Source organism: Schistocerca americana, chromosome X, assembly GCF_021461395.2.
Source record: "Schistocerca americana isolate TAMUIC-IGC-003095 chromosome X, iqSchAmer2.1, whole genome shotgun sequence".
Lineage (NCBI taxonomy): Eukaryota > Metazoa > Arthropoda > Insecta > Orthoptera > Acrididae > Schistocerca > Schistocerca americana.
The window spans coordinates 111,471,728-111,495,052 of record NC_060130.1 but is presented as its reverse complement, the minus strand read 5'-3'; the positions used below and the strand labels follow the sequence as shown (position 1 = coordinate 111,495,052).

The 23,325-nt window shown below is 44.2% G+C and overlaps 1 protein-coding gene across 1 annotated transcript in view; it reads right to left on the bottom strand.

Moving 5' to 3' along the window:
• LOC124555806 (ecdysone 20-monooxygenase) overlaps positions 1–23,325 on the bottom strand; it is a 173,972-nt gene that overhangs the window by 69,232 nt on the left and 81,415 nt on the right. Inside the window, exon 3 of the mRNA XM_047129867.1 lies at positions 10,280–10,411. Coding sequence (XP_046985823.1) covers positions 10,280–10,411 — 132 coding nt within the window. The remainder of the gene's footprint in view (positions 1–10,279; positions 10,412–23,325) is intronic.

Below are 23,325 nucleotides of genomic sequence, written 5' to 3'. Positions count from 1 at the left end.
AGCATCGTTCAACGTGACAGGAGTGCAACCCTTCCGCAAATTGCATCAGATTTCAATGCTGGGCCATCAAGTGTCAGCGTCCAAACCATTGAACGAAACATAATCGATATGGGCTTTTGGAGCCGAAGGCCCACTCCTGTACCCTTGACAACTGCACGACACAAAGCTTTACACCTCGCCTGGGCCCATAAACACCGACTTTGGACTGTTGATGACTGGAATCATGTTGCCTGATCGGACGAGTATCTTTTCAAATTGTATCGAGCGGATGGATGTGTGTGGGTATGGAGATAACCTGATGAATCCATGGACCCTGCGTGTCAGCAGGGGACTGTTCAAGCTGTTGGAGGCTCTGTAATGGTGTGGGGCGTGTGCAGGTGCTGTGGTGTGGGACCCCTGATACGTCTAGATACGACTCTGACAGGTGACACGTACCGTAAGCATCCTGTCTGATCATCTGCATCCATTCATGTCCATTGTGCATTCCGACGGACTTGGGCAATTCTAGCAGGACAATGTGACACACCCCACTTCCAGAATTGCTACATAGTGGCTCCAGGAACACTCTTCTGAGTTTAAACACTTCCTCTAGACACCAAACTCCCCAGATATGAACATTACTGTGCGTACCTGAGATGCCTTTCAGTGCCCTGTTCAGAAGAGATCTCCACCCCCTCGTTCTCTTACGGATTTATGGACAGTCCTGCAGGACTCATGGTGTCAGTTCCCTCCAGTACTACTTCAGACATTAGTCGAGTCCATGCCAAGTCGTGCTGCGGCACTTCTGCGTGTTCGCGGGGGCCCTACACAATATTAGGCAAGTGTACCAGCTTCTTTGGCTCTTCAGTGTATACACGCTACTAGCAACATTCGAACCAGCGACCCTCCGATTACATCCCTATTATGCTCCGCATTAACCTACCGACGAATATCTTAATAACCAATAACACGAGGGCTATTAGAAAATCCATCTCGAAATGGCAATCACAATGACAATCCGATGAAGCTTTGCATAGATGTGTCGGACAGTGTCTCTAGTATGCCCGTTGATCGCGCTACGTCGCTCTGTTCAGTTCTGAGTGCACAGTGAGCACGTAAAGTTTCCTAGAACGCAGTGTCTCCCGTCAAGTTAGAGTACTGTGAGAGATTTAGAGTGGTTTCATGCAACACACACAACGTAACTATCATGCATTTACTTCTTCACGACAATTTTAGGCCGCACACTGCAGGAGCAATAAGGCTGCTGCCGCAGAGTTTTCGATGGGAAGTCTGATATTCATCTCTGCTCTCATGAACCGCTGCCTATGAAGGCAACATTTTCGCACAGAAAACAAGCTGCAGATCAGCGTAAAGAATTGCCAGAAAGCACAGGAGGCTGCCTTCTATGCCGAGGGTATTGGAATGTTGGTACAAAGTTACGACGTCTGAGTCCGATCAGCGACTCTGTAGAGAAATAGCCAGTAGGTGTAGGTAACTGTTGCTAACAAAACATTTTTAATTTTCACTGTGGACCTTACTTTCCGAATATCCCTCGTGTTTTATACTTAAGAGCTCTCAAAAATCTTCTAATCTTTTTTCGAGTACGTTTTAGAACTGTGTCGTACTGCTGTAGGAAATCGATGTCCACACACTGACCTTCAAGTTCTGTAAGTGTGAACAACTCGAAGAGGACCAGTCTGTATGATCCCCTGGTTAAGCTGAAGATTTTGAGATAAGGAAGGGTTCGAATACATCGATTCCGTATTGAGTAAAAATGGGTGATTTTCTGATTACGTATCAGTGGCGAGAGTTCCTGAGGGAGTTAAGTGTTTGTAAACTGCTTATGTTGCATAACAATAAGTGCCCGCCTCATCGACGTTGGTCGTGCTACTTTGAAAAACGATACAGTTTTCAGTTATCCTCGGTGCAGTTTGGCACTGTTTACAATCAGTATCTGTTTAGCCAAGATGTTGCTTTACTCGTTACGAAGTACTGCACGTATGTATTTAACATGTAATTTAGCAGGCTGCACCGTCCACAGATACGAATGAATGTACAGAAATAAGTTTCGCAACAGGTCTCATCCCATAGGAAAGAAATTTATACCAGTAGTTAAAAACTTACAGGAAACGTTGTAGTTCAAGACACCTGGTAAGATGTTTATGGTTCTCTGCAAAGAATTTTTCATGCAACAGACTCTGAGGAGATGGTGTGAGATCGGTTCGGAGAAGATTAATGAGTAAGCACCCGTCAACTTCCTCATGAAATTCATACTGCGAAGACTACACAATGAATACAGCCACACCCAACACAAGTCAACATGTGCAAATAATTCAGCCAAATCTCAAATTACATCTCACTCTGTCAAGAGTTTATGTAGAAAGATATACATCTAGGCTGGTGGTAGTCAGTTTAAACAACTGCCACGAACTTAAATTGTTGCCGTAACACGTAAGTTGCTTATGCCTATAGAGAAACTAAATATTTAAGCCTGAAAAACAATAGTAAGTGCCGACACAAACTTAATGTTCTTTAATTCCCATTAATTCATTGTCTCAGTGCACTCAATCTGGAATTAACTATCTGCGTAGTTTTGACCCTAAGGGCTTGGTACACCCTGAACGCTCATTTAACGAGCGCGCCCCACGTGGTACACATCGTCAGCTAAGAGCAGTAGAACAGGCGTCTAGGAGGTGGTCGTAATATTGTGACTCGACAGCGCACATATTTGACTACCTAATCTGCGATCTGTCCTTAGTAACACTCACGACTGTCAAATATTTAGGAGTTACCATCTGGACAGACTCGAGATTAAACGAGCACATAAATCCAAAGTGGATGGCAAGGTGAGATTCATTTAAGAATTCCTGTAAATTGTAACTGATCTACAAAGGAATTATTTTACTGAATTGTTCTCCGACAGACTGTTAAATACTGTTTCTCTACCTGGTGTCCTTACCAGAACGAATTAATAGAACGTAAACGCACGATTTGACTTTTCTTAGTTGGAACGAAAATGTGAAATACGCGTATCAAACCACTGTTACATGCTGAAACAGACAGATTAATCTCAAAATTCGAACAATCGTCTGAGAAGAGACAGAAATATGGTAGTGTCTTGTACACACATATCGTACAGTGTCATCTAGGATACGATTGGTGAAATTCTGGATGTTATAGAGGCGTATTAAGTGATAAGATGATTTAGGGAGAATATAACGTCGCACTTCAGGTTCTTTCGACGGTGAAAGATAATAAGAGATAGAAAATTTTCATACAGAATATCGAGAGCAATATACACTTTTCTTTAATTTGCTTTTAAGTTACTGGAGCTTTATGCGGCTTTTCACTAAAAGACGAAAGAAATTCATTGTAATTGTCGCCAAGTACACTAGTGACTTGTTGAAACGGAGTCACACACATACGGTAATGTTTTCCAGAACATCAATGGTGTACACACAGCTCCTAAATGTGATGAAACTGTTAATATACTTTTTCTTTGCCGTTTCGCACACTCACAGCCCTTTACAGTATCTAGACTGCTGCATCTGGTGTCAAAATACTCTGCTTCGAAAGTTACATGTAAAGCTGCTTTCATTGAAGACCTCGCCTTTAATGTTTGAGATTTATAAGCAAAAAACTAAAGAATACAAAAAAAATCATTGACAGCATAGACAGTTTACCGTGATTGCAGCCTGTACTGACCATACAAGCAGAAATTCTCGGCCATGTGATGCACATTACACTACACGCATGCTGTCCTATTGTAAGCCTATTTAGCTCAAGAAATCAAACTACGATACTAAATAAAAAAGAAAGTTAACTATAAGCTATTTAGTCAATAGATGACACACTAAGGGTAACAGAGGATAGATATATACTGAATTAAGTAATTCGTGAATGAGTTACCAGAAATTTAAGATTACAATAATTTTATTTTCCATCGCTATGACGGTACGAACAAAATGTCTTGAGATGGCTATAGTGATTGATGATCATGAGCTCATACGAGGATCCATTTTTTAAAATTTTTTAGTGCCGTGGTGTCAATGAAGTTAATCAAGTTTTCTTTAAATGGCAATGTTAGGTCAAAATTTGGCGCTAAACGATTTTTCATTACACTTTATGCTTTTAAAAACGCTATCAGAAATGTTTCAAGTTAAAATACGCCGACTTGAGGATGGAGAAGTGAAAAAAAAGATTTCGTAGGAAATTTCGGTTATACATTTATATAGTATTTCACAAAAAGCACCCAGGACAATTTCATTGACACAACAGCACCAGAAACTTACGTGAAACAGTCTGTATCGGCAGCTCATGCTCGTAAATACATTGTGACTACTTGGTGAGGCACTGTGTTTTGTAATACTTTCATGACGATAGAGAAGACAATTATTTCAATATACACTCCTGGAAATTGAAATAAGAACACCGTGAATTCATTGTCCCAGGAAGGGGAAACTTTATTGACACATTCCTGGGGTCAGATACATCACATGATCACACTGACAGAACCACAGGCACATAGACACAGGCAACAGAGCATGCACAATGTCGGCACTAGTACAGTGTATATCCACCTTTCGCAGCAATGCAGGCTGCTATTCTCCCATGGAGACGATCGTAGAGATGCTGGATGTAGTCCTGTGGAACGGCTTGCCATGCCATTTCCACCTGGCGCCTCAGTTGGACCAGCGTTCGTGCTGGACGTGCAGACCGCGTGAGACGACGCTTCATCCAGTCCCAAACATGCTCAATGGGGGACAGATCCGGAGATCTTGCTGGCCAGGGTAGTTGACTTACACCTTCTAGAGCACGTTGGGTGGCACGGGATACATGCGGACGTGCATTGTCCTGTTGGAACAGCAAGTTCCCTTGCCGGTCTAGGAATGGTAGAACGATGGGTTCGATGACGGTTTGGATGTACCGTGCACTATTCAGTGTCCCCTCGACGATCACCAGTGGTGTACGGCCAGTGTAGGAGATCGCTCCCCACACCATGATGCCGGGTGTTGGCCCTGTGTGCCTCGGTCGTATGCAGTCCTGATTGTTGCGCTCACCTGCACGGCGCCAAACACGCATACGACCATCATTGGCACCAAGGCAGAAGCGACTCTCATCGCTGAAGACGACACGTCTCCATTCGTCCCTCCATTCACGCCTGTCGCGACACCACTGGAGGCGGGCTGCACGATGTTGGGCGTGAGCGGAAGACGGCCTAACGGTGTGCGGACCGTAGCCCAGCTTCATGGAGACGGTTGCGAATGGTCCTCGCCGATACCCCAGGAGCAACAGTGTCCCTAATTTGCTGGGAAGTGGCGGTGCGGTCCCCTACGGCACTGCGTAGGATCCTACGGTCTTGGCGTGCATCCGTGCGTCGCTGCGGTCCGGTCCCAGGTCGACGGGCACGTGCACCTTCCGCCGACCACTGGCGACAACATCGATGTACTGTGGAGACCTCACGCCCCACGTGTTGAGCAATTCGGCGGTACGTCCACCCGGCCTCCCGCATGCCCACTATACGCCCTCGCTCAAAGTCCGTCAACTGCACTTACGGTTCACGTCCACGCTGTCGCGGCATGCTACCAGTGTTAAAGACTGCGATGGAGCTCCGTATGCCACGGCAAACTGGCTGACACTGACGGCGGCGGTGCACAAATGCTGCGCAGCTAGCGCCATTCGACGGCCAACACCGCGGTTCCTGGTGTGTCCGCTGTGCCGTGCGTGTGATCATTGCTTGTACAGCCCTCTCGCAGTGTCCGGAGCAAGTATGGTGGGTCTGACACACCGGTGTCAATGTGTTCTTTTTTCCATTTCCAGGAGTGTAACATCTGTATCGTCACTTGTATGTGTTTTAGAAATTATTAATTATCAGATGGAATCACTGTCTTTACTAACAAAAACTTCGAAAGTTTAATGCCTTGCATATAGCTTCAACACTAAACACAAGTACTGAAAAATAAGTTTATTCCTTGTTCCAGCATCAGATGGCTCTTACAATATTTCATGTTGGGGCCTCCCATTGTCTTCGTTAATTGTACGTGCCGTGGTGTAAGTTACTGAGCGATGTATGCGTCAAACACTTCTGTTGTACTTCTTCAAAAATTTACAATTCACAAATAATTGTTTTAATAACAATCGTTCTAGGTTTTAGGGCACCACACACTATTTTCAACGATCACGAAACATGGCCCAATTTTACAGGACTAACGAAAACGAGGAAGAAAAAAACAGTTACTTCCAAATATGCGTATTATCTTCAAATTTTTTCCTCTCTTCTCAACAAAGCAAATGTATTCAAAACTTAATGAGAATAAACAGAGAAGACATAGCGTTTCCACTTTACTGCATCTAATGCGGTGGGAGATGATTGTCTCCAGTTTATCGAACATTCTTTTAAACATCGATATATAAATTTAAAAATTTGAAAATGAAGAGTGAATATTACCAGACCAAAGTTTTACTCTGCATTAGAACATACCATCATGAAATGGACCTTACTGATAAGGAACATTCTACGCCGGATCGGAACTATAGCCGCATCTCCGCTTTCGTGGTCAACACACTGCCGATGCACTGTAACGGTAAGTCTAACAATCGCAGCCAGTGGTTAAATCTGTGAACAGCTCTCTCCTCCACAGAGTTAAACTTTAGAAACTTCACACACACTTTGGCACACGCTATTATAAGACAGGAAGGTTCCAGCGACAAGATAGTTATAACAAGATGGCTATACAGGGTGGTTTTTTCCATCGTGTATACACTCTAGGGATTGATCGATGAGAGGATACGGAAAAAAAGGTCTAATGAACTTATGTCCCGAAATGGTTTCCATGCTAGATACCATATATTCACTCATACTTTTTTACAGCCTGCGGTCCAATACACGCTGTACCATGCAGCCGTAATTACAATATGTATGGTTTCCTGCTAGAGGGTCGTACTGTTCCTCATACGTGATGCCCTAGCGCCCTCTCCGGCTATAGTAATTGGTAATGTGTCCAATTCACTTCCCTTGCTGACACATCTTGTAGTGGATGTGATACAGCGTTCTACACGATGGTTCCACATTCGAATCGAGAGCTTGCCGACATGGTTTTACTTACGGAAAGGAAAGTGGCAACGGGCAGCAGACTTGTATCAGGAAACCTATCCCGCCGACAACAACGAAAGCATTCAATACTTTCAACAGTGTTTTGGCGTCTGTGTGAGACAGGTTCGTTACAGAAAGCAGCAGATCATGAAGGACGTACCCGAAATGTTCGGACACCACACTTGGAGGAAAATGTGATAAACACTGTGGAAGGCGACCGCCGTGTCAGTACCAGGCAGCTGGCCCTCCAGTACACGGAAAGCCAGACGACCGCGTGGAACATTCTCCATGACAATTGTTACTACCCTTACCACTTAAAGCGTGTTCAGGGCTTACTAGCGACAGACTTTCCACATCGGGAGCAGTTTTGTCACTGGTTTCTTCACCAGGCAACCACGATTTCGAGATATGTGCCATCCATCCTATTCACAGATAAGGCCAGCTTTACTCAGAGAGGTATCTTCAACTTTCATAACAGTCATGTGTGGGGTAGTATGCAGAAACCCCAGGTACGGTGACAGCGAATCATCAGCACCGCTGCAGCCGGAATGTGTGGGCCGGGATAATTGGCCACCGTATTTTGGGACCAGTCTTCATTCCATTTCCGGTCAGAAGTTCATTAGAACTTTTTTGTTCCGTGTCCTCTCATCGATCAATCCCTAGAGTTTATACATGGTGGAAAGAATCACCCTGTATATTTTTCATACGTGATATTGTACGGCGCTGTTCCTGGTGAGAGCAGATATAATGAAAGGACCTCCAATGGAAGAGAATCTCTGTGTTATAAAAATGTATGTATGTATGTTAAATATCTCCTAATAAACTATTGGACCTATTTCCACCAAACTTGGTACACATATCACTTGCTATCTTGAAAGAAGAACTGGTGGGTGTAAGTGCCACCAGCTCTCAAATGAGTAAGGGTGGGGGTGGGGGTGGAAAAGAGGCGTGATGTACCTCACACATATACCCAGAATATATTCATCCAGTATTTGAGGGTGAAAGCATTTAGAGAGTTGCAACAAACTTTACACATAATATCAAACTTGCACGAAACTTTTTCTCGCTGATACCCCCTGCAAAAAGATAAAAGGAAATATGTTTACCGTTCACTAGATTTCAGCTGTTCATGTAATAAAACTGTGGTGTCACCGCCAGACACCACACTTGCTAGGTGGTAGCCTTTAAATCGGCCGCGGTCCGTTAGTATACGTCGGACCCGCGTGTCGCCACTGTCAGTGATTGCAGACCGAGCGCCACCACACGGCAGGTCTAGAGAGACTTACTAGCACTCGCCCCAGTTGTACAGACGACTTTGCTAGCGATGCTACACTGACGAAGACTCTCTCATTTGCCGAGAAGATAGTTAGCATAGCCTTCAGCTAAGTCAATTGCTACGACCTAGCAAGGCGCCATAGCATTTGATAATTAATATTGTGAAGCTTGTACAGTAACGAGAGATGTTCTACAATTATGGATTAAAGTTAAGTATTCCAGCAGCTACGTACTTTTCTTTATAGCATTCATTACGTATCCTGTTTCAGACCTCACGCCAGCCTGCGTGAGTTTAAACGCGTGCATTTCGGCCTTCTCTAGCAACACAGTGTTGGCTCTTCTGCCAACACTACAAAAACTATTGCATGAGGCATGACGTTTTAATTCATTACTTCTTCACTACTGATTCTACTCGCAAAAAATTTTGCAGGCAGTATCCACATACACCACTGGACGTACTTCCAACATTGTGTCAGTATATGACCCTCGCAAACTGGTGTGCAAAACTTAAGGACGAAAGGAACTTTAGGATGATGTGTCACTGCGAAGTAACATTGCCCGATGAAACTTGGACGATACATAGAAAGAATTGCTGCAGTATAGTACAGTACAAAAGTTAACTGAAGGAAATACAAAGTGAGGCGAACCGAATGACATTTTCTATTCAAAGACACTTATTACACTGAGGGCCCCGAGATTTATGACTTTTTCCTCAGCATTACAAAAGGTGGGAGGTGGTTCTTAATAGCGTGTGTGATCACCACGGGCTGTAATGCAACAGGCTGGCCACAAGGATAGTTTTTGTGGTAGGGCAGTCCTCTTCTCCAACTGCTGGGGGGTCGCTGGTGCATGTGCACGTGCTGCCACACCTGGGATTTAAGTTGGGGAAGGACGGGCCGGTCCAATCGTCGAATATTCTCTCGTTCCAAGAGCTCCTCCATCTGTGTAGTTGGATGCGGTAAAAACGAAGTCAGGGCCGAATGCACCCTGTGCACAGTGTAACACTCGGACCACCAAAACGCTCATGTTCGGCAATATTCGTGAGTGCATTACGTGTTCCCACCTCTAGTCGTATGAGAGAACGTAATACGCACAGGAATACTGTCGAACAAATCGTTCTGGTGGTTCAGGTGTTATGGTGTGGGGAGGTATAATGTTGCATCGTCGTACTGACTTTGCACACTTTGAACACGGTAGATTCACCGGTCAACGTTATGACACTTTGCTCCATCCCCATATGCGTCTTTTCGAGGGTGCATTCGGCGCTTACTTCATTTTTGTGGATGACAACGCGCGACCGAATCGAACAGCTCAGGTGGAGCAGCTCGTGGAACGGGAGGATAGTTCACGAATGGACAGGCCTGCCCATTTGCCTCATCGAGCGCTTTTGAAATACAAAGTATTCCTCGATTTTTCCTTTATGTTCTGCAAAGTAATGAATAAGAAGAATATCTTTTTCACCCCAGAAAACCCAAGCCCTAACCCTTCCGGCAGATGAAATCGACTTCAGTGTTTTTGGTACAGGAGGAATGCATTTCGCCCTGTGCTTTGACAGGTGTTTCATTCCTGTGTGAGGACACATGCCTGACTCAGTTATCTTAAGAAGCGAGAGAAGTCCAAAGTCTGATGAGGAATTTTTTTCGTAATTCCTTTCCGTCAGCATTCAACAAACGTGACCCCCATCTTGCAGAAAGTCTTTCCGAAGTTAATTATCCATGTAAAATCTGCTGTGATGGTTGATTTTTGCAGGACATTCCCGACTCTGCAATCGGATACAGTCTTTCATTACCATTAATAGCAGCAATCAAATGAGGTCATTAACTAGTATATTTTATTGAAAACGTTCCAAATACTACGTCGCAGTATCATAGGGTTCAGGGAACAGTTCTCTAAACTTAATCTCAAAATTAGGACAGGATGAACTGTACTAACCTTGGTAGGCTGTATGCAGCTGCGACATGGAATAAGGCCCAAATTTTGTGGTGATCCAGCTTGTGCCCAGTACTGGCAACGACGGCCACGGTCCAGGAATATCTTTCACTGTGCGGCGTCGTGGAACTTCTTCTAGAAAAAACAATGTTGCGTAAAAGACTCGGGATCGAGGGAGGGGAAGGCGGGAGCCTTTAATTTGGGTTAAGTGATTACAAATGCATTTGATTTAGTTCATATATATCACTAATTCGTGTGTAATATTATTTTTTAAATTAGAAACTGGAGAACATAAAAGCCTGATGTACACGCTTCAAAGTAAAGATAAAGTTACCACCCAGAGTGAAGACTCACATTTCGGAAGGAAAGAAAGTAAAAACAAAGAAGCTCTTCCTAGATAAATTGTTTGGAACTATGTTTCACGCTTTCCCTTAGTTTCACCGCACCCGACTTCCAGAGGACGAGTAGTTTATAGTAGTGCCATCATAAAGTGTCCTTACTGATCAACGGTTTCTGCCATTTTTCAGTAGATGGAAATGTTAACTACTTTCGCAGCAGCGTTCAGTAAGCTGGAATAGCCTCTGAACAAGAGAAGAACAGTTACGTTATACAAATATTTTAGTGATACAACGGCGGTGACGTATCTGAACCACGTCATATTGGCGTGTACCAAGTACTCGGCCGCACAGGCGGTCTTGCTTTATTTGATCGGTTCTACACAGGGTGATTTTTTCCTCCGTGTACGAACTCTAGGGGTTGATCAATGAGAGGATGTGGAACAAAAAAGGTCTAACGAACTTATGTCCGGAAATGCTACAGGCCATTTGTTCAATCAGACATCGTTACAGAGACCGCAGTCTTTTTTTTTATTTTAGTTCCTACGGGATCACACTGCTGCGATCATCGGTCCCTAGGGTTACACACTACTTAATCTAACTTAAACTAACTTACGTTAAGGACAACACACACACACACACACACACACACACACACACACACACATGCCCGAGGGAGGACTCGAACCTCCGACGCGGTGTAATACGCACTGTACCATGCAGCCACAGTTACAGTATGTGTTCAAAATGGTTTCCATGTGCCTCAACGCATTCGTGTACGCACCGTTGCATGTTCTGTCTCACACGTTCGCATAGGCCAGGTTGCATCCGAACAGTGTGAAATGCAGCATGAATACGCTGTTCCAGTATCTCCACATCTACAGTGGGCTCTGCATACACGATACTTTTGAGATGGCCCCATAACCAGAAATCGCACGGGTTTAGATCCAGTGAACGAGCAGGCCATGCAACTGGACCCCATCGTCGGATCCATCGACCACGGATGAGATGTTTCCGGAAGTTAACGACGAAGTGGGCTGGAGCACCATCATGTAGCAGCCACATAATCCTTCGAATCATCAATGACACTTCTTCCCTCAGGGGAGGCAAAGTCACCCGCAAAAAACGCCGATAGCTCCGGCCTGTTAGGCGACGTGGAAGGAAGACTGGTCCCAAACTACGGTCGCCAATTATCCCGGCCCACACATTCCGGCTGCAGCGATGCTGATGATTCGCTGTCACCACACCGTTGGGGTTCATCATACCATCCCACAGATGACTGTTTTGAAAATTGGCCTCATATGTGAATAGGATGGATGACACATATCCCGGAATGGTGGCTGCATGGTGATGAAACCAGTGAGAGAACTGCTCCCGATGTGGAAAGTCGGTCGATAGTGGGCCCTGCACACGCTGTGAGTGATAAGGATAGTAACAACTGTCATGGAGAATGTTCCACACTGTCGTCTGGCTTTCCCTGTACTGGTGAGCCAGCTGCCTGGTACTGACACGGCGGTCGCTTTCCACAGTGTTAATCGCATTTTCCTCCAAGTGTAGTGTCCGAACATTTCGCTTACGTCCTTCATGATCTCCTGTTTCCTGAAACGACCCCGTCTCAGACAACCTTGCTGCCCGCCGCCCTTTGACATCTGCCTTTCGGTAAATAACAACATGTCGGAAAGCTCTCTATTCGAATACGGAACCATTGTGTTCAACGCTATATCACATCCACTACAAAGAGAGTCTACGAGAGAAGTGAATGGGACGCAATATTACCAGTGAGTACGGTAGGAGAGGGTGCTAGGATATGACATAAGAGGAACAGTACCACCCTCTAGGAGGAAACCATGCATACTGTAACTATTGCCGCATGCTACAGCGCGTATTAGACCGCAGTCTCTGTAACAATTTATGATTGAATAAATGATCTCTAGCACGGAAACCATGCATTTCCGGACATAAGTTCATTTGGCCTTCTATTTTTCCGTATCCTTTCATCGATCAACCCCTAGAGTTTGTACGCGATGGAAAACGTCACTCTGTATATACAGGATGAAGCGAAATTCGCGCACTCGGGCTTCGCAGTGCGACGCCTCACTTGCCAGCGATAAAAAATGTCTCTTACAAAATTTCGTCCTGCGGATACATCCGGCAGAAAAAGGACGTTAAGAGTGGCAATCGGGCTACCCTGTAACCACATGTATGGTAACTGCCTCTGTCAGCACATACTAGTTGCGCTATATAGTTGGTGCAACGGATAGTTTTTTGGGTTAGCATGCAGGATGTCGAGGATTCGAGCTTGGGTCGGGGTGTATTTTTTATTTGCTAATTTCATACTGACATTTCAATCTGTAATAATGTATACCGTTTCTGAGGCCACACGTATCCTAAATTTACAACATGTTGTAACCCTGAACATAGCAAATACGTGGTTAGACAAATAAGAAATAGACAGTTGAAACAAATGACCTGTCATAGGACAGAATAACTACAAAAACATCAATTTCGAGATGCTAAAGATGATAGCACAGTACAACAACACAATATCTACTTGTCATTTATACTACACGTAATATGAGCGCTCAGATGTCGCACATTATCATCCAATGACAATAATAATGTCCATATTAATGACTGCATGACCTTGACATCAGAATACGTTGTTCTCGGAACAACAGATTCTCGAAGCGACCTCCCTGCACATCCAAACATTGCGCAATCCGCCGGATCATACAGCTCTGGACCCTTCGCAGTAAAGCTGTGTTCACAGTAACAAGAGCAGCACGAACAAGCGTTACCAATTCTTCCACATTCGTCGGCAGAGTAGAGTACACGAGCTCCTTCAGATGTCACCACAGGAAGAAATCAGGGGATTTAGGTCAGGTGAACGCGGTGGCCATACGACTGGACCTCCACGTCCGAGCCATTTCCCTGGAAATGTTCTGTCCAAATAGTGTCCAGAGTGTGGAGGTGCACCATCGTGTTTGAACCATATCCTCTGCCGAAAATGTAGTGGAACATATTTCAGCGCATCAGGCAGATAGTTTGAGAGGAATGCACGATACCTTCAAGCAGTCAACCGGTCAGGCAACATGTAGAAGCCCAAACACCTGTCACCCAATATTTTAGCCCAGACGTTAATACCAAAGCTAACTTGATATCCACGGTTGTGGGTGACGTGCGGGTTAACCTACGCCAATGGTGGGCATTGTACATATTGAAAACACCATCAGTGAAGTCATCGTTTGCTTCCTGTTGTTGTTGGAACCATTCACAGAGCTGCATTCGCTGATGGTAATCTGCAGGATGCAGGTGTTGCTTGAAAGCATAATGACAGGGGTGCAGCCCATGCTCGTGCAGCACATTAATGACCGAGTGTTGTGAGACACGCAGCTGCCTTGCTATGCTACGTGTACTTCGCTGAGGTTCTCGGTGTATGACTTCCAGAATAGCTTCCTCAGTAGCTGGAGTACGGCGAGTCCGTGGATGACTTCTGTCACGCGATGGTGGAAGGAGAGAACCTGACTTCCGAAGAGGCAGCTCCAGATGACGAAACACATTTTTATCTGGATGGCGTCGACGAGGATATCTAGCAGCATATTCACGAGTAGCAACACCAGCTCAGTTATCAGGTGCACCAACGACCAGAAGCATATCCAGATATTCATCGTTTGTGTATGCCATACGTCTGCCACTCTGGTTTAGAGGTTTACAATGAGAAAATTCGATATATGTACGCATGTACATTGGAGTCTGTCATGGGCGCGTTATTCCACCCGCAACAAGTCCCTGTCTGGTGGACAGTGCATACAGTATAAACACCCCGTCGGTCCTGCGTACTGTTCCACGTAACGCGCATTACCCCTCTGACAGATATTCTTCTGCCTGATTCATCCCAACAACACTAATTGTGAAATGTTCGGTTTCGAATTACACTGTTTTCCTAACGGTAACAGACGTGATGTTTGTACAATCCCATCGACAGGATAATAACAGTAGCCGGCCGCGGTGGTCTCGCGGTTCTAGGCGCTCAGTCCGGAACCGCGCGACTGCTGCGGTCGCAGGTTCGAATCCTACCTTGGGCATGGATGCGTGTGATGTCCATAGGTTAGTTAGGTTTAAGTAGTTCTAAGTTCTAGGGGACTGATGACCGCAGATGTTAAGTCCCATAGTGCCCAGAGCCATTTGAACCATTTAGGATAATAACAATAATAATAATAATAATAATAATAATAATAATAATGCATTGAGATACGTACTAAACAGCATGCGGTTACCAGACTCAATGTTGAAAGTCATAATTTTTGGGACCATGGTGATAACAAATAGTAACCGAGTTTGGACATTATTAGCAAAGCACATTGCTAGTCCTAGTGGTAACGTAAGGCCCTAACGAAATGTAATGGACCTGAACGAGGCAAGAATAATGGTTGGTACTGTGGTCTCACCGCCAGACACCACACTTGCTAGGTGGTAGCTTAAATCGGCCGCGGTCCATTTAGTACATGTCGGACCCGCGTGTCGCCACTGTGTGATCGCAGACCGAGCGCCACCACAAGGCAGGTCTCGAGATACGGACGAGCACTCGCCCCAGTTGTACGGACGACATTGCTAGCGACAATACGGACAAAGCCTTCCTCTCATTTGCCGAGAGACAGTTAGAATAGCCTTCTGCTAAGTCCATGGCTACGACCTAGCAAGGCGCCATTAGCCTTACCTAGTTTGAGAGTTATCGTATAAATGTCTCAAGAAGAACGTTGTAAACCAACAAAGAATAAAGTTAAGTATATTCCAAAGCTACGTATTTTCTTTATAGCAGTCATAACGTATCCTGTTCCAGACTTGACGCCAGTCGGCGTGTGTGTACGCGTGCCTTTCGGCTCCCTTCTCAGTGTGGCGTAACTAGCTTGTTACGCCACAACAGGTACTATTCTATTAGGTCCTTTGGAGGAGGGTACAAGGAAAACAAGTTCGCATCTAGTAGATGAAGCGGTGCGAAAAAATTCACGCCCACGACGTGGAAAGGGCTCCTTTCAAAGCTGACCTACCTTCCATTTCTACGATAGCAATACGTAAGTGGGAATGTTTTCTAGAGGACACGCTGCAATCGCTGCTGACGATTAAGATGCCAGATACCGTATCACCTGGAGTACATTTAGCATATAAAAAACGTATGCCTCAAGTCAGGATAAAACCATCGACCTCCTGCATGCTAACCCAAAACTCTATCCACTGCGCGGACTGTACAGCTCGAATAATATGTGCTGACATAGGTGCTTACCATACATGTGGTTACATGTGGTTACAGTGTTGCCAGATTGCCACTCTTAAACATCCTTTTTCTGCTGGATGTACTCGCCGGACGAAATTTTGTGACAGACATTTTTTTTATCGCTGGCATGTGAGGAGTCTCGTTGCGAAGCCCGAGTGCGCGAATTTCGCTGCACCCTGTATAGGTATTATTTGCTGGCGAACTATTTAAAAGACTCCGGTATAGAGTTTTACCTACAAGTTGTGTGAATCTTGTCCTCCCATGGAACCATCCCGGTTCGATAACTGGGACGTCTGTATGTGTTTTTCCTTTGCATTAAGAACTTACCTTTGTAAATGACGGCAATGTCCAGCTTTGAATTATAAGGTGCTGTGGATGTCATTCCCCTCTGGAACCGGCCCGGTTTGAGACCTGGGTAATATTGTTTTTCCTTGTTATTTTTTGTTTTTTAATTTACATAACGACCTTAACTTTGCACTTCTCTCTCTTATAATTGTTCTATTGTGATAGTTGCATTGATGTTAACTTGGAAGTGTTGTAATTACTGCTGGTCGTATGGTGTTCGTCACTTACTGTTTTTACTCTGCATTAAGAACTTATGTTTCTTCATCGATCTCTTTTTATTGTTCTACCGTGGAAACTGCAATTACGTTAATACGTAACTTGCGTAACTACTGTTACTATATTAGTTGCCATAGCGCAGATGCGGGATTTCGATGAAGTGGTAAAAAAAAAAAGAAATAATGGAATAGAGCAATGTGGACACCTCACTAAAGCAGTCCAGTAGCAAAGCCCACGCTAATATGGGCATGGCAAGGTCATAAGCTGCCTCTCGTCAAGCATGCTGCAATACAGACGTATACTTTGGTGCAGAAAATTGATTGTAAATAACAGAATGAAGTTTGACGATGAAACAGCGGCATGTATCTTCATTTGTGAATGGCACATTGTGGTCTTACAAAATTAGCAGTCCTTCTGCTATAGAGCTTATATTGCCAAAAGGTGTAAGCATCAAGGGGTTGGCAATATATTTTTTTGATTTCGGTGGCAATATCTTCAGCATAACATGTTTGTTTGGAAAACTTGCATCTAGAATCACACAGAAATATGCTCTTTTTACTTGTTGAGTATTCGCCAAGGACTGAAAAGAGTAAACGTTTCATGTGTTCTTTAATTATGCGTTCTTTAGCTGTTTGCTTGCCTCCACATGAATATTTCGTGGGCACGTTGTTTCAAGTTTTCTTTAATCTGGACCGGAAGTGCCTCGTGCCTCTTGAAATCAGATGTACAGCTTGTTTGCTAATATGTCTGCCACACATAAAGCCACGGCAGTTGTGTGGTTATGGGTAGAGTTATTTAAAGACTGCAACACACCAGCTGTAGTTTCCTCTGTTCTGTGAGACAGTGTTCATTATGAAGACATTTCATACTGGAATTGACTCTGGTCACTGTTCCAAACATTTCCTTTCTCTGTCAGAAATATGTTCTCTTCTTCAACAAAGTTTTGTCCCTTCCGTCGTACACTATTATCGTCTTCTATATCCTTGCGTGTGATAAATGCAGTAATATGCCTTGATGAAATGCCATATTCAACCTTAAGAGTGTCGATAAAAGAAATCGACGCTTTCAGATTGTTCAATCCAACCATTTTAGACGCTTCTAGTGGCCAGATTTGCAGATGCCAATAGTGAACTGTTGATCCATATGACCTCGTTCCATCAGATTGCGATACTATATGCTCTTGTTTCTAATTACGACAGTCAGTTTGCTTTGAAACTAGTTCCTGTTGGCCTTTCGCTAGACATATAATTTAGAATTAATCTGCAATTTCATTTACTTTTAATGCACTTATAGCACCTCATTAGTTTGCTATTGGAATTGAAGCCACTATTGTGATAGTTTCTCTAGTATGCTGCCATTAGTATAATCTAATACACAGGGCTTCGACTGTTTGGGTGGAGATAGTTCGTACCCACTGTGACTGAACTGTTCCTGTTGGTCTGGAGGTGAACGTCGTGAACTGCTTGAACAGCCACCGTCAGGTTCAGGTTCTTCCTGTCCTTCAAAATCAGTAATCTATCCAGCGTAACTTCGGATATTTCTGTGTCATCACCATTATATTTGTGAATTATTACGTTCTATAATATATCCGCGAGCCCCCTATCCTCGACCCCGATTTCATTTCCATATTCAGCAGGTCGCAGCTTTGTCCCTAATATTTGGACCAGATTCGTAGGATTAACTTTCTCCATGATGTCACTTTACACAGTAACCCGCATGCGAACACTACAAGAGAGACATTCGTACAGCACCTGCACCACTCACGCAGCTCGAGTGCGGAGTATTGCACGGAAATAACACAGACCACTATTGTTTATATGATCGAGTATTGGTCTAAGCATGGCTTCGTGCCATTACGAGCGTTCGAGGTCAAAGGTGTCCCTCGAAAGGGCAGGGCTTAGCTTGAGCTATGCGGCGCATCGGCCAGGTCAAACGAAAATAAACAAGCAAGCAACTATGGTATAACTTAAAGGACCGGCACATTATCTCGTGTTGCGTTACCCATTCTACCATTCTTGCCGATGTAATCGCAGTATCTCTTGGGCTAACAAAAGTGTGTAGGTTACACCTAAACGAAAGTCTTGTGTGGCTGGTCTAGCAGCAAAGTACTGTAAGGCTGAATGTGTATTGTCATGTGCGGCGATAGCCAATCGGCTTTCTATAGCAGGTAGCCGACCCAGGAAGTGTGTCCGCAACGGTGGGAAAGAAAGGCTGCAAGAATTCGTGCCCGCTACCTGGACAGAGAACAGCACTAACCCGATAATCCAGGAACCGTGAAACGCTGTCTCAGGCAACCTTGAGGCCAGTTTTTAGACTCCACGGGCTCCATTCGTCAGCACGGCGCCTCCCTCTTGATACACAAACAGTAGCCAAGTGGAAGACTGCTCCTGCGTGTAAACATTGCCAATAGTCAAGTAAGCGAAAAGCATTCACAAACACGTCCGCCCACCTCACACAGCTATATTTTTAGAGGCCAGTAGTATGTCTGTACAGTGCTGAAGCTCGCCTCGTACTCACAACTGAATTTTTGACGTTACATCGGACTGTTCTTTTCAAGATATTTTGCACTTGGTTTCATTCTGAGCTATCGCTTACTGATACCGGTCTTCTCGTGAATCGTATTTCCCCCATCAGAGAAGATATCTGGAAACCGTGCAGATTATTTGGTTATCCTCCCAACACTTTTCTGCGACTATAACAGTCTCTCTTCGGGAATGTGCGAGTGTCTGAGGAACTTTTAGGTCCAAAGAATGAAGGGCGGCTACAGTGCAGTTTTATGGAATCAGCTCTGAGTTATTCTTGAAACCTCGGACCACCAGAATGGAAGTGGCTGGACAGGGGTTGAAATCTCGCTCGCTCCAATTGCGAGATGAGTGCATGAACCAGTGTACCACTTAATTCGGCATCAGTTTCGTAGAAAAATTCTTATGAGAAACTGGGGTTTAAGCCCTTCAGCTGACATCCACGGGAACACTTTAAAACATAATCATTTCGGATAATTTTCATTTTACGGAAGGCAGTTTGATGTTTTATGGATGAAAATGAGAAACTGCAAATGTTCTTCTACAACTTACTTGCGTTATCAGCCTAACATCGCCTTACAAAGGGTTCCACTTATATCCCTCTCTGACGGTTAGGTCTTCCTAATTGGCACCAAAGTGCTAAAAAAATAAAAATAAAAAAAATCACAAAGACTGTATACAGCGCTTGCTTTACGTATCACATTGGTTCATTGTAAGCAGACCGGAAGAATCTGACTAAAGTAACTAACAACCCTGAATACTTTTAATACTTGTTGGTAATGGTATTATGCAAGCATATGATGTCACAGCTGATCTCTACGTGCTCCAAGGTTACTGCGTCTCCAAGTGATGTGAATGTTCAGTGGCAACAAAGAGACAGCACGTTGACTTTTCGGAAACGTGGAAAATTCATGTTTTACAATGTGCGCTGTATCGAAACTGACGTTGGGTTACTTACATTTTATGATGTTTAGTTTTTTCTTCGGAGGTGTACTAGACAATCATTGTTGAGCGACACCCTTTGGATACCACGTGACAGATGCTTTTGCCCTGAATTCGGATCCAAGCAACAGCGGCGTTTTCTTACCATGTAGCTGAATCTCAGACGTTACGGTTCGGTAAATGAACTCGCATTCGGGAGGACGACGGTTCAAAAGCGCGTCGAGCCATCCTGATTTAGGTTTTCCGTGATTTTACTAAATCGCTACAGGCAAATGACGGGACGGTTCCTTTGAGAAGGGACAGCCGATTTCTTTCCTCCTCCTTCCCGAATACGAGCTTGTTCTCCATCTCTAATGACATCGTTGTCGAGGGGAGGTTTAACACTAATCTCCTCCTACTCCTCCGGTAAATGAACTGAGTTCTCCACAGTAAAAATTATCATTTATAAGTAGATGGAGATGACACACATGATTAAAAGTTCTGTAACCAGTGAGAACATTACAGGTGGAATAACTAGTTTAACAGTTAATCTAAGCAAACCTGAATTTCATAAGTCGAACCTAAAACTCTGTCACAAATTTTGTAGGGTCTGCCACATTGTATAGACGTCCTCCTTTTATTCCAATGGAGGTCTTTTTGCTAAATACATGCCCACATTATATTTTCTAAGTGACTAGGCATTAGTGACTGAGCGGCCAGTGCATCTGACTACCACATTCAATACTCGGCTCAGACTCCCAGTATCACAAAGAGATAATGTCTCGTGTGAAAACTGGAATGGAATCCCCTGAGTCCCATGAGGGCAACTGAGGAACTATTTAAGGAGAAACAGCGACATCATTTTCGGAAGAATAGCGGGCTGAGCTCTAGACTCATGGAATTTAGTTTTCATTAGGTAGGTTTTGAACAACGGCAACCACTTACGTTCTATAAACCAAATAGTTTAAGTCCAATGTCGGTGTGTCAGTGTGCGTGTGCGTGTGTGTGTGTCTGATTGGTTATCGGCTTTGAAGAGCCTGGTGTAGCAGAGCGTGATTTTCGTTGAAAGGACATGAGATCACTTTGAAACTAGTTCGCAGCTCGTGGTCTAGTGTCTAGCGTTGCCACCTCTGGATAACGGGGTCCCGGGGTCGATTCTTGGATTCTTGGCCAGGTAGGGGATTTTCTCCGCCCAGGGACTGGGTGTTGTGTTGTCCTCATCATCTCATCATCATTCGGGAAGTGGCAAGTTTGGAATTGGAAAGATTGGGAGCTTTCACGGACGCTGAGGACCTCGATGTTGAGCGCCCCCCCCCCCCCCCCAAACCATCATCATCATCGCCTTGAAACTGCGCTACTTGAGTTACAGGACAATCAAAACGACAGCTTTCTACTAAAGCACATGTGACAGTTATGCCCCCATTATCATTTACACTCTTCCCTTGTCATGTTAGAATGAAATTTGACGCAGTAGCAGCTCGACGGAAAGATTTATGAGTCAATTCACACTGATCACTTATTTGGAAAAAATACTAAAGTAGTGATATTGGTTGCCTTGATTTTCGGTGACAAAAGTTGTCTGAGCTTCTCAAAGTAATTTTTAATGGCTGCTCCATTACCGAGCGCTTTACTACCAAACTATATGTAATGTGGGCGACCTGGGATCTTACATGTATGTACCACCGAAGTTGAAGACAAAGGTTTTGTTTTTTCGCTGTTGTTCTGTGATGAAGCTTAACGCTATTGTAAAACACTAAAAGTTGATTTCTCTTAACAAATGTAGGTCGATACATCCGTCGTCTGTACGAATTTCATCTGGCTAACATCAGTAGTTCTGAGTATTCATCGTTGTGTAATTTTTTAAACAAAGAGTAATGAAGAGTATCATAACAAATGGGTCGTCACTACTTTCTTCCGAAAATGAAGAACGTGGGCTCCCTAGCGTCTACGCCTATGAGGGCGTGTTGAAAAGTAATGCCTCCTAATTTTTATGTGAAAAATCCTTGAAGCTTTTTACATAAAGCAAACATTGTGAACATTCTACATCGTTGTTCTTCATATCTACTAGTTTATTTCTAAACATAATTGCTCTGGTGACGAACACATTTCTCTCATGGACAGACCAGTTTGTTGATACCGCCACTGTAGAATGTTTGACTTTGGTTCAAATGGTTCAAATGGCTCTGAGCACTATGGGACTTAACATCTTAGGTCATCAGTCCCCTAGAACTTAGAACTAATTAAACCTAACTAACCTAAGGACATCACACACATCCATGCCCGAGGCAGGGTTCGAACCGGCGACCGTAGCGGTCCCGCGGTTCCAGACTGCAGCGCCTAGAACCGCACGGCCACCACGGCCGGTTTTTGACTTTGTTGACAGAGATACAAAATCACCTCTGCTTTCGTCGCTTCATCTCTATCGAAGTCAGATCCACGAAAGCGTTCCGTAAGTTTAGGAAACAGGTGAAAATCGGATGGGACCAAGTCGGATGACCGATGACACGGCTTAGGATTGTCGCAGCGCTCGTGTGCCGTCTGGCATTGTCATGCCGAAAGGGACGGCGCTCCATCTGTGGACAAACACCTCGAATACCAAACTCGATTACAGCACGCTACTTCTTATGCACCGACGTGGTTTCGTTACATACCGCCCCGTTACACACGACAATTAGGAGCCCTCTAGCTTCAAGGTGCTTCAGATTTGTAGAGTTGAAGAAGAAAGATGCATAATGGTAGCGTTTGTTTTATTCAAAAAGCTTTATCTCGGAGCAGAATCGCTCTCTATGAGCAGCCCAGACCGTTTGCTCTCGATGGATATTTGTAGAATACGGAGCGTCTCACAGTACATGTCAATGTTGATGGTTTTCCGTGCTCAAGGAATGTATAGATTCGGTGAGTATCGGACGTCGGACGTCCTACCATTGTCCTCTGCTTCAGTGATTACGCGACGCCATAGATAAATGCCTACCTGGATTTCTTGGTGTAATGATTCCTCTATCAACCAAAATCACTAAAAATAAACGCAAAATATATCTATTTAAAACAGCAGATAAAAATTCGCTTGATGCCTTCCTAAGAGAGAGTCTCCATTCCTTTCAAGCTAATTATGTAAGTGTAGACCAGATATGGCTCAAATTCAAAGATACAGTATCGACAGCAATAGATAGATTCATACCGCATAAGTTAATAAGCGACGGGACTGATCCACCATGGTACACAAAACACGCGAGAACAATGTTGCTGAAGCAATTGAAAAAGCATGCCAAATTCAGAAGAACGCAAATCCCCAAGACTGGCTAAGTTTCACGGAAGCTCGAAATTTAGCGCAGACGTCAATGCGAGATGGTTTTGATAGTTTTCAAAATGAAACATTGTCTCAAAATATGGTACAAAACCCAAAGAGATTCTGGTCCTATGTAACGTACACCAGTGGCA